At 40.6% G+C, this 11,736-nt stretch overlaps 1 protein-coding gene across 7 annotated transcripts; it reads left to right on the plus strand.

The window, feature by feature from the left end:
- The first annotated feature begins 61 nt into the window (after positions 1-61).
- HNRNPK (heterogeneous nuclear ribonucleoprotein K) lies at positions 62-11,097 on the plus strand. 7 transcript variants are annotated; one of them, XM_007528383.3, is made up of 17 exons: positions 62-216; positions 2,008-2,081; positions 2,185-2,269; positions 2,941-3,038; positions 3,329-3,385; positions 4,735-4,778; positions 5,649-5,721; positions 6,128-6,199; positions 6,708-6,821; positions 7,101-7,229; positions 7,494-7,801; positions 7,884-7,938; positions 8,194-8,277; positions 8,508-8,523; positions 8,600-8,682; positions 8,940-9,109; positions 9,834-11,097. In XM_007528383.3, the coding sequence occupies exons 3-17, from the start codon at positions 2,212-2,214 to the stop codon at positions 9,865-9,867; spliced, it is 1,395 nt and encodes a 464-aa protein (XP_007528445.1). In that variant the 5' UTR covers positions 62-216; positions 2,008-2,081; positions 2,185-2,211; the 3' UTR covers positions 9,868-11,097. The 7 variants fall into 7 exon arrangements, with proteins under 7 accessions (XP_007528445.1, XP_060055478.1, XP_016046015.1 ...); XM_016190529.2 differs by having other exon boundaries at positions 99-212; XM_016190528.2 differs by lacking the exon at positions 62-216 and adding an exon at positions 433-587.
- The last annotated feature ends 639 nt before the right edge of the window (positions 11,098-11,736 follow it).

The following is an 11,736-nucleotide window of genomic DNA, read 5'->3' on the forward strand; positions in this document are numbered from 1 at the left end:
CCTCAACCCTCCCCCCGCCCCACGCGGTGCGCGTGCTCGAGGCAGCATTCAGATCTCGCGAGATACTCCCCCCTTCTCCGTCTCCCGTTAGTGAGTGCGCGAACGATAGAGGAGGAGGGCGCTCCAGGCGAAAGCACTGCAGACGCCATTATCCTCTGTTTCTCTGCCGCACCAACCTCGGCGTCTTGCCTAGTCCTGCTTGTGTGCGGCCCGTAGGTAATTGGGGTGATTTGGGACTTGGAATATTGAGGGCTCAGGCAGGAATTTGACCTCGCCGAAGGCTGCCTCGACTATTTTCAAGCCGGTTTTTTTTTTTTTCTCCTGGGGCCCTGAGAGGCCTTCCAGCCTGAAGGGAGGCGCCGGCGGGGGGCGGGGCCGTCACCTCCTCCGACGTCTTGATTGACGCAGCCCTGAGCCAATCGTTTGGCCCTCGCGCCACCGCTGAGGCTCGGGCTGCCAATCGGGCGCGACGGTGGGGTAGGCGAGCGCGGGGAGGCGGGGGAGGACGGCGGAGGCCTGCGTTAGTTCTCTGTCTAGCTGTGACCGGCTGAGGCGGCGCGGCGGCTCGGAAACGTCGGCTTCGCTTGGTAAAAGAGCCGGGTTGGGCGTGAAGTGGGTGAGGGTCGGAGACCGATTTCCCCGCTAGGGAGGGGGGCAGCTTTTTTAAGGGGGGTGGCGGGGAAGCCTGCTGGTTGGCCGGTTTGTCGAGCGGGAACGTTGCCCGTCTACCCTCCCCCCCTTCTCCGCCATTTCCCCGAGCGCAGATCCGCAGTCTCGGCCCTGCGTTGCTGAGGCTCCGGGCGACGGCGAGGCGCGTGTCCCCAGGACGAGGTGGGGTGGGGGGGCCGAGTGGGAGGCCGGGGCGGCGGGACCCCGGGGCGGCGGGAAGGGCGGCCCTCTCGCCCTTTGTGTGGGCCCGGCCGCGCCTCAGCGGCCCGGGTTGGGGCCGCGGCCCGCTTGGGGGGGGGGGGCGGGCAGCCAGGAGGCTTTTGTCTGTCCCGCGGCGGGTGGGGGTGCGGGGCTGAGGCCGCGTGGTGTGTGGGGGAGGGGGCGCTCGGCTCCGCCTCGGAGCACGTCGTCGCCATTACGCGGCCGCCATTTCCTGTCGGCTCCGGCTGAGCGGCGGCCCGGGGCTAGCTCGGCGCCTGTTGCTCGGTGGAGCCCGGCCCCAGCCGGGGGGGTGGGGGGGCGGCTTAACGGCGATCACCTTCTGTAGAGGGTGAGTGGCGGGGGCGCCAGTGCTGCAAATACACCCCGGCGTGCATTGGTGGCCCCACACTGGGAACCTCTTTCTCCAGGAAATACCCGGCTGTTTAGCCGAGTGATGGGCCCGGAGAGTGTTTTTGTCTCGAAGTTAAGAGAACAGCTCCGTGCGCTGCACGCGTGAGGGGAGGGGTGAGCGGGGCTTGAATCCAGCGGGCTCCTGCTAACAGGCCGATTGCTTTGCATATCACTAGCCTGGTATTACGGATATAATTGTTAGGTTATACAACCGCCTCGACCTAATTTTAAAACGTCCCGCTAGTGACGTTTTTTGTTGTTTTTTTTTTTTAACAGGGTTGTTGGGGCCCCGTTAATTCTTTTTGTTCGTTGTGGGGGGGGGCGGCAGCGCTGGCAGCTTGGAGCAGCTCCGGCTTCAGGCTATTGATATGAATCCCTTGGGTTGTTTGGCCTGATTATTGAAATGTGGCTCGGCCTTAGGCTTCATCTTTGCCGCGATGAATGGCGATTTAACATTTTCACGAGAAGACAAATTTTGGGTCTTAAGAGTTTTTATTTTCAGGACAATATTTTCGTCGGCGTGTTAATGCTTCTTTATAAAGAAGTAGTTATCGTGGTATATGGATAGTGTTTCTCTCCCTCTTTTTTTTTTTTTTTTGCAAGACATTGCTCTTAAAACCCAAAAGCAAAAATTGAATTTAAAAGTTGGTCGTCATTGTGTTCTGTTTATCTCGTATTCAGTAATGAAGTGGGAAGCAAAACTGACTTGTGTTTATGTATATATAGGCTACTGCAGCATTAGAGTGTCACTTGGTCCCGCCCAGAACACTTCAGTTCTGATCTGCAAGTGTATATAACTGGTACGTTCTAGAAATGAAGTCATTCCTTTGCTTTTTTGGAATGCCTAGCAAGATCATAGCTTACTTTCCGGTAAGCTAAGTGCAATGGTCTGTTTCTCTGCAGATCGGTGTATCCATTTAATAGAAGAAAATGGAGACTGAACAACCAGAGGAAACCTTTCCCAACACGGAAACCAATGGTGAATTTGGTGAGATTTTAATTCTTAACAATTTTGTGCTTTTATGTACAAAATTATCCTATAAATCTAGAGTTTCAATTTTGAGTTAGAATTTGCATAGTAAGCTAGACGTGATTTTTCAAGCCAACGAGTTGAAATTTTTTCTTGTATTTTAAATTTCTAATTAGCAGATTTTGACACAATTTACTTGTGTTTAAAAATGGCACAAATTTTGCTTTAATTCATCCTTAAAAGTTCGAGAATATATTGCAAATTTTCTGGCCTTTAAAACACGTTTATGCTCAGGCAGAAGTTGAAAAAAATCAGAAAAGAAAACACAAGTAGGACCTGAACTGGAATTGGCGTATTGCACCAAAGTAAAAGCCTCTGGGGTGGGTGGATGGGGAGAAGAATACAGATCCAAGAAGGATGACAGGGGACCTAGTGGGGATTGTATTGTTATATGGAAAATTGGGAAATATTACGCATGTAGAAACTATTGTATTTACTGTTGAATGTAAAACATTAATTCCCCAATAAAGAAATTGAGAAAAATAAAACCTGTTTATGATTAGCACACAAGTACCTTCAAACATAATGGAGTCACATTCTCTTATATAACCTATGGATTAGAAGTAGTATATAATTTGGTTTTTTCATTGAAGGTTATGCTGATCTCTTTGAAATACGTTCTTTTCTAGGTAAACGCCCTGCAGAAGATATGGAGGAGGAGCAAGCATTTAAGAGATCTAGAAACACTGATGAGATGGTTGAATTACGCATTCTGCTTCAGAGCAAGGTACATGTTTTCAAAATGCTCTTTTGATCTTCTAAGTCTTGAAGGGCCTTAAAGTAAATGTTAGACCGTCTCATGGCTTGGTTTTGCTAACAGCTGAAACAGTAATGATGAAAGTAATCCAGTGTAGGTTAAAGGAAGGGTGTGCATGTGAGATCCTTTTGCCTGGTGATGGGATCCCCAAATGGATTTTCCACTCTTCAGCAAGAGTTTCGGGTGGGGGGAGGTACTGAAATTTGGCACTTATTTTAAGTAGATACAAAGTAGATTTTTTTTTTCTTTCTTTTTTCCAGAATGCTGGGGCAGTGATTGGGAAAGGAGGCAAGAACATTAAGGCTCTCCGTACAGACGTAAGTATTTGAGAGTTTAATAAACTATTACTATACAAACAACTTCAACTTAAGTTTGTAGAAATTTTAAATTTTGTCATGAATCATTTAGTCTAGATGAGCTTTTTGTTTACAGTAATAACAGATGATGTCAGTGTCTTGGGTTTTTTTTTTTGTTTGTTTTATTTTTCTTACCTGTTACAACAGCCCAGTTTGTAGGGGTTTCTGTATTAAATCTTCACTTTCCGATAATTCTCTATCAAAATAAACAGGTTCAAGCAAGGTAACATCTTATTAGAAACAGCAACAAAGTGGGAAAACCCTTAGTTGCACAATCTCCTCTTTGACTCAATAACAATATTCCTGAAAACTCACTGCAGGTGGCTTGATTAAACGCAGAATATTTTTAAGTCCATCTGTTTAACAGCTTGCACAAGGAGCACAAAGAAATTAACATAAGGATTGCATGATTTGAACATGGGTAAAAAGGCACTTAATGACTGGAAAGTTTGTCGGTGCCTATGACATAGTGGGTTGACTCCTGTGATTAGACACATTAAATGTTTATATCATCAGATAATCAGAATATAGGACTTGACTACACCGAAATTCCTGGGTTTTGTTTTTCTTACCCCTTTCCCTCAGTGTACACTCTTAATGTTTTCTTGCTAAAGTTCAGGCAGATATTAACTTTGTGTTGAATTACTTATTTGACAGTATTTCATTTCTCTCTTGGTCACAGATCTTTGTATGTTCTTCTTGATTGCTGTAAACTGAACTTGAGATTTATTTTAAAATTTACCAACTTGCCTGCTAGGATAATAGGAATGCATCTTAAACCTTCAGGAAACCAAATTACGAATTAGGGTTTATTAATTTCCCCAGATCCTCAGGACTATCAGCAAACTGAGTCATGACAGGTTTTTGTGTCTACCCTCACGAGCCAGCCTACTAAAGAAACATCGTTTGTTACAAAAAAAAAAAATACCATCATATAAGGTCCTTAAATGTTAAGCCACGGTCAGATATAGAGAAGTCCATTATTGTGTTAGTCTTCAGAACAACTTAAGCTTGTTTCATTAATTGAGAGTATGAGTATAGTTTGTATTAAATTAAAATTTATTGCTTTTCCCCCTTTTCCCTCTCCTTGTTTTTTTGGCCATATATCTCCGTTGCCCATGTACTGGATCGACTTACCCCTGCGTTGCCCACCATGACGTTGGCCCATCCGCCCCTGAACGCCCATGTGAAAACCCTGGTTGGCTATGCCCAAAAATGTGCTCGTTGCCAAACGGGTACCATACTTGACAACTTCTGATTGAATGCCCATGCCCAATGCCAACATCCACGAACGCCAATGACCAATGCAGTACAATGCCAGTGTTTCAGTCCCAGACAGCAGTGGCCCCGAGCGGTATGTCCCAACAGTTTATGCCTCACTGCCTGATTAGAAAGAGAGAAATGTATTTTATTACCTGCCTTTTATATAATTAAATAGTATCCCCTTTAGACGGTGTATTGTTTTTCAAGTTTCTGTCTTATTTTCCCCATTAAGTCTTTTTGTCACTGAACTTTTACCGTGAGTTGCCCACCCAAACGATCCACTAATTTTATTTCAATGGAAGGAGCACAGCTTCAAGTGTTGCATATTTGCTGCATTGTAAATCAAATTGTTACCAAAATAGTCTCTCGCTCTGTCTCTGTGGCCCACCTTGCTTCCCAACATTGCCTGTTCATAATTTTTTCTGATGAAATGCTAACTCTGGTTCACTTTCTTTCACTTCTCATTTGTGTTGTCTTTGTTTCGTCCTGCATTTGTATTTGTTTTCTTGCAGAACCCATTAGTGATCTAATTTCTAACTGGTATCCATAACCTTACTCCAAATACAATGTTCACCACTTGCATATTCCCCCACTTTGCCTACGAGAAGGTGTGCCAGTTTTACCACTGTAACAGCGAGGATATCCTTAACTTAGTGGTGGCGGGGAACAGAAATATTCAACTCTGCTTCATTTCTGGTCAATTTATTGCCCACTTAATCTGAGCCCTTCCAAAAGCCCATTCTCTCTGTCTTTCTGCAAGTCTCCTAATATTGTTATCGTGTCTGTATTGGGCATAAAATGAAATGCATGTGAAAAATCTATAAAATGCTACTTTAAATAAACGGGGAATATTAATTTTGTATTACTTCTATAAGTTTGTTTGATTACTGATAATGAACACAAAAACTCATTTTTCTTTTCCACCTTTTTTGTACTATCTGGTATTTGTGATGTTTGACAGCATATTGAGTATCAGTGCTGATATTGAAACAATTGGAGAAATTCTGAAGAAAATCATCCCTACCTTGGAAGAGGTAGGCATATCTCTTTTATTATTATCATTTGTCGCTGGGGTGGGTTAAAGTACTTTGGGGTCTTTAATGGGGACGGTTGCAAGGCAGCAGCTATATTATAGTTTGACAACTTTTCTGCTGCATAGTGTGTTGTCTGTACTATTTGTCTTAAAATATAATCTGACCATTTGAGTAAAATAAGAACTACCTGTGGTCATTGAGCATATATGTGTGTTTAGTGTACATTCAGTAGGCATTAGTTTTATAAATATATTGAGAATAGCATGGTATATTTGTTGTTTAGTGTAGTGCTTAAAATGTAATGACATAAATGTGGTTAAGTTGTAGTAGCTTTACCAATATATGCGACAATAGCCTGATCACACTAGACACTTAACCTTATTACTCTTTATTTTTCTACTTTCAGGGCCTGCAGTTGCCATCACCCACTGCAACCAGCCAGCTCCCGCTCGAATCTGATGCTGTGGAATGCTTAAATGTATGTCATAGTGCCATTGAACCCCACTGAAGTATGGAGCCTGGCCCATAGGATTGATTTTATTTTTAACATAATGTGCTTTTCCCATCAATAGAAAAAAGGCTAAAAAACAAAACAAAACAAAAAAACTCATGAATGAATGGTCTTACAACTCACTGTTGACCCTGCTCCATGCTGCAGTGGGAATTAACTATATTTGCAAAATGCTTTGCAGTCATTTTTATTACTGTGTTATTTTAATGTTGATAATAATTTTGTGGTAACAGCGACATGCTAAATGGCTGCAGTGTGGGTATGGTGTTGCAGGACCTGAAAATAAAAGTTTTTTAAGGTGTTGCAGAATGTCCTTTTTGGGCCTGGCTATTGAGGATAATAAGCACATAACTGGTAAAGTTATTGAAATATACATTTCAGGTTGCTCACTGCAACAGTCTATTGTTACTCTTATAACTGATAAGTTTATGGGGTGGGTATTTAACTCTAAAGTTATATAATTCTCCCTCTGCAGTACCAACACTATAAAGGAAGTGACTTTGACTGCGAGTTGAGACTGTTGATTCATCAGAGCCTGGCAGGAGGAATTATTGGGGTCAAAGGTGCTAAAATCAAAGAACTTCGAGAGGTAAAGATTTTTTCTTCTCATGTTACTGGAAAGTAGTATTCCCCCTTTAGAGTTGCCACATTAAGATTGCTTATCACACTTTATCTGGCTTGCTCTGAAAAATAGTCAAGGCATGGCCACCCTAGTTAGGCTTTTACCAGTTTTTTTGTATTAAATCCTACTAGAGTTTGCTGACAAGGTTTTTATGTTGAGGTTTGCTGAATGTAAATTTATCTAAACTTGGGAAACCTTTATGTGCTTATTTATTAGTGTTGATTTTCTTTTGTGAACTTGTTTCAGAATACTCAGACAACAATCAAGCTTTTCCAGGAGTGCTGTCCTCATTCCACTGACAGAGTCGTTCTTATTGGAGGGAAACCAGATAGGGTCGTAGAATGCATAAAGATCATCCTTGATCTTATATCAGAGGTACTTTCAGAATACTTTTACATTTGATTTCATGAAACAGAAATGTCTTGCTCAGGCAGCTGTAGGATGCTTAGGCAAATGACTTGAAAATCGGGTGATCGTTTGACAACTGGTTCCCCCAAATAATGTCCACTGGGCATATATAAATAGACTGTAGGTTTACACGAATGTTAGTCCACTTCAAGCTGTGTTTTGTCCCTATTTCAGGTATCTCAATTAAGGACTTTTTTTCCCGTCTGTAACATTGCTGTATTTTTGTTTTAGTCTCCTATCAAAGGACGTGCACAGCCTTATGACCCCAATTTCTATGATGAGACCTATGATTACGGTGGTTTCACAATGATGTTTGATGACCGCCGTGGACGTCCAGTGGGATTTCCCATGCGGGGAAGAGGAGGTTTTGACAGAATGCCTCCAGGTCGTGGTGGTCGTCCCATGCCTCCATCTAGAAGAGATTATGATGATATGAGTCCTCGGCGAGGACCACCACCACCTCCCCCTGGTCGAGGTGGGCGTGGTGGTAGCAGAGCTCGGAATCTGCCTCTTCCACCACCACCACCACCTAGAGGAGGGTAAGAAACTGCATTTAATGTTAGATTGGGTGGATTTGCGTTGATGTGTGACAAGGTGAGATAACAAATGCTGTATTTTCAGAGATCTGATGGCCTACGACAGAAGAGGAAGACCTGGAGACCGTTATGATGGCATGGTAAGGAGTTGATTTTTATTGTGTGAGTTGCTGGTTAGTCACCACTTTATTGAAGGGTTGGTTCAGTTTAGAATTTTCTTTAAATGTGGGGTTTTCAGATAACCATTTGATCTTTTAGTTGTTTGCTGACAACATTGTTCTATTCCTATTTTTATCCCCCCAAAATGTGCTTGCTTAATTTAGTGTTGTGAGATAGAATTTGAGCTTATAAAACTGACAGTAGCACAGGTTCAAATTGATATATTTTTAACACAGGTTGGTTTCAGTGCTGATGAAACTTGGGACTCTGCTATAGACACATGGAGCCCATCAGAATGGCAGATGGCTTATGAACCACAGGTTGAGTATCTTGGGTGTTTGCTTTACTATCAGTAACAGTTTGAGGTGTTTGCCTGCTTATGAAAACATGATTTATTTCCCCATATGTGAGTGCTGTATGCTGAGTGTTACCTTCCCCATGTGGGTCATCTGGGATTTATTTTATTAGTGGTAAGCTAGAGAAGGTAATAGAATGTTGTCTGCCTATTTGAAAACAAAATAATTTTTTTTTCTCTCCTTTATTTTTTTAGGGTGGCTCTGGATATGGTAAGTGTTCTCCTTTATAAAAATCAGTTTATTTCAGGCTTTTCTAAATGAACTTACTGCTCATTATTTAAATCAGATTATTCCTATGCAGGGGGTCGTGGCTCATATGGTGATCTTGGTGGACCTATTATTACTACACAAGTAACTATTCCTAAAGATGTGAGTATCTTCAATATTATAATACTGAATTATACAGGTTTCCTAACTTCTAGGAAGGGGAAGGAGGGAGGGGAGGAGCTCCAAAGCCTTTTAAAAAGAGTAAGATGTGATGTGCAGTGTAACTGTTTTAACAGCCCAACCCTAACTATTTAGGAGTAGTTTTAGTAATCATAGAATAACGATTATACAAAATTAATGTTCTCAACAGTCAATCAGAATTACGATTTCTCAAAAAATGTGAATAATTTTTTTTTCAGTTGGCTGGATCTATTATTGGCAAAGGTGGTCAGCGCATTAAACAAATTCGTCATGAATCAGGAGCATCAATCAAAATTGATGAGCCTTTAGAAGGGTCTGAAGATCGCATCATTACTATTACAGGAACACAGGACCAGATACAGAATGCACAGTATTTGCTGCAGAACAGGTAAATTTGCTTAGCTTTGTTGGTCTGCACATATCTTAAAGATTTTTCTTCTTGGTTGATTTTTCTTGTAGAACCCATGGTGTCTCAACTTTTTGGGAACCTAACTACTAAACATTTTAATAGCTTTGCTTTAATTTTCTTCTGCTTTCTTACTAAAATAAATAAATAAATAAATGAAGACATTCGATACTAATCTTGCTGGAAGAAGCCTTAACCAAGCAAACTTCTCATTTCTCTGGTGAAAACTGCTGCCAAAATCACTTGTTATAAATTATACAGAGCCTGTAGAAAATATAGAAGATACAGTGGATGTTGGTCTAGTTCTGTGTGGAAGACTAGTGATTTTGTTGTTTTTAGATAACTAAATCGACAACAAATCACAGTCTGCCATATGGCACAGGCCATGCCTCTACAGGACAAATGATTGGTGCTGTAAAAATGCAGCATTTCACACCTTACTGTCATTTCTTTGTCTTTTCTACCAAATATTAACAGCTTTTGGTTTCATTTTCTTAATTCTGCTCTACTAATGCTGATTTGCTATTAATCACTTTCTGGGAGTTTACATTGCTTTAATTTGATTGCTAATGTCTTAATTCTTCTAATTGTAATGGACATGTTTATCATTTTTAATTTAGCGTTAAAGTATTGTCTTAATGTTGATTAAGCTGTTACTGAAGAACACAAATTCTAATTCGCACTTTTTTTTTCTTTTCTTTTATAGTGTGAAGCAGTATGCAGATGTTGAAGGATTCTAATGCAAGATATTTTTTCTTTTTTATAGTGTGAAGCAGTATTCTGGAAAGTTTTTCTAAGACTAGTGAAGAACTGAAGGAGTCCTGCACCTTTTTTTTTTTATCTGCTTCTGTTTAAAAAGCCAACATTCCTCTGCTTCATAGGTGTTCTGCATTTGAGGTGTAGTGAAATCTTTGCTGTTCACCAGATGTAATGTTTTAGTTCCTTACAAATAGGGTGGGGGGGGGAAGGGCGTGCAAAAACTAACCTTGAAATTTTGAAACAGCAGCAGAGTGAGTGAATTTACTTTTTGTTCATTGTTGGTGGTTATAAGAAAAATTCCCCCCATGTAATTATTGTGAACACTTTGCTTTTGTGGTCACTGTAATGTTGGGGGTGGGTGGGACAGGGAAGAAAAGCTAACAGTCCACATGTCCCTGGTATTCTATTCAGAGCAGTGTGCAGAATGTAATGCTCTTTTGTAAGAAACATTTTATGATTTTTAAAATAAATTTAGTGAACCTATTTTTGGTGGTCATTTTTTTTAAAGACGGTCATTTTTCAAATGGCTGAGTTCCGTAGCCCACCCCCCAAACTAAACACTAAGTTTGATTTTCAGCTCCTCTGTTGGATATAGATAACATCTCTTGGTTATAGGCAAAATACCTTGACAAATTCAGTTCTGGTGATTTCTTTGATGGTTTGAAATTTCATTGCTTGGGGAGAAACTCCATCATACATATACATGCTTATAATAAGCTGGGGAATTTTCTTTTTTGCAAATGCTTGCCCCTACTTGGGAACAGTTTTCTATCTATGTTAGTAGTTGTGAAGACGAACCAAGGTGTGGGAAGCAATACAAGTTGAGTAATGGTATAAATCTATACCTAGAAGCCTAATGGCAGCAAGTTTTACTATTAATATTACTTGGTTATGGAAGTGACTGCTAAATATATTCCAATTATTTTTTACTAGATAATTTCTCACCTATAGAACTTAACTGTCAGCCTGCTAGTGTTTATTAGTTAAACTTTGTAAAATATATATATATTCTTGTTTTTCCATTGTATGCAAAATGAAAGAAAAAGATGTACCATTTTTTCTGTTGTATGTTGAATTATGTAGGAAATGTTTTGTGAGCAATTCAAAAAAAAAGATGAAAAAATTCCTGTGGATGTTTTGTGTAGTATCTTGGCCGTTTGTACTGATAATATAAAAAGTTCACTTCCAAATAAAATTCCCTTCATGCTAGAGTTGATGTGTGCCCAATTTGAACAAAGGTTGATTGACTGTAAAAAAATTTTTAAATGTTCCTCTTGTTAGGAAATACATTAATCTTAAATGTTATGTGTGAAGTATTTTTCAAGTCTGGTATATCAAAATTCTAATGGTTAAACTCAATTTTGTTCAAAAATTAACAATAATGACAGTCAGTTACTAACCCTTAGAGGAGCATCCCTGATTAAAACACATAAAGTGGTCAAAATTTGTAACATTAGCTGGACATTTTCATTTGCCTTTTGAACACATGAGCCTATTAAACATGGATAGTAACCCACCCAGCAGAGCATGCATGCATGCCTTTCTGTAAGAATCCAGGTTCTGAATCATGCAGGTGTGGAAGCTGGTGGCAGCCAAAAAAAATACTAGAGAGAAATACGTGGCATTCATTGGCAAATTGGGGTCAATGCTTTGGTGGGGCAAAGTTAAGACTAGATAAACTGCCTAAAATTTAGTAAATCATATGTATGTAGCCTGGTGTACAAAATCTTAAATTTTCAACAAGCAGCTTGGAATAGCTGGCAGAGCACTGTATCACAGATGTTATGGCTGGTCTTGTGTAATATAAATGTTTAAAATTAGGGGAAACTGCATGATAATTCAAGAAGCCC

This window comes from Erinaceus europaeus, chromosome 10 (genome assembly GCF_950295315.1).
Source record: "Erinaceus europaeus chromosome 10, mEriEur2.1, whole genome shotgun sequence".
Lineage (NCBI taxonomy): Eukaryota > Metazoa > Chordata > Mammalia > Eulipotyphla > Erinaceidae > Erinaceus > Erinaceus europaeus.

Excerpts from the sequence above, each read along its gene's own strand:
- HNRNPK (XM_007528383.3), top strand. The coding sequence starts at position 2,212 with ATGGAGACTGAACAACCAGAGGAAACCTTTCCCAACACGGAAACCAAT. Across the intron at positions 4,779-5,648 it reads GACAGCAGTGGCCCCGAGCG|CATATTGAGTATCAGTGCTG; the intron begins GTATGTCCCAAC and ends GATGTTTGACAG. Across the intron at positions 9,110-9,833 it reads CAGTATTTGCTGCAGAACAG|TGTGAAGCAGTATGCAGATG; the intron begins GTAAATTTGCTT and ends TTTCTTTTATAG.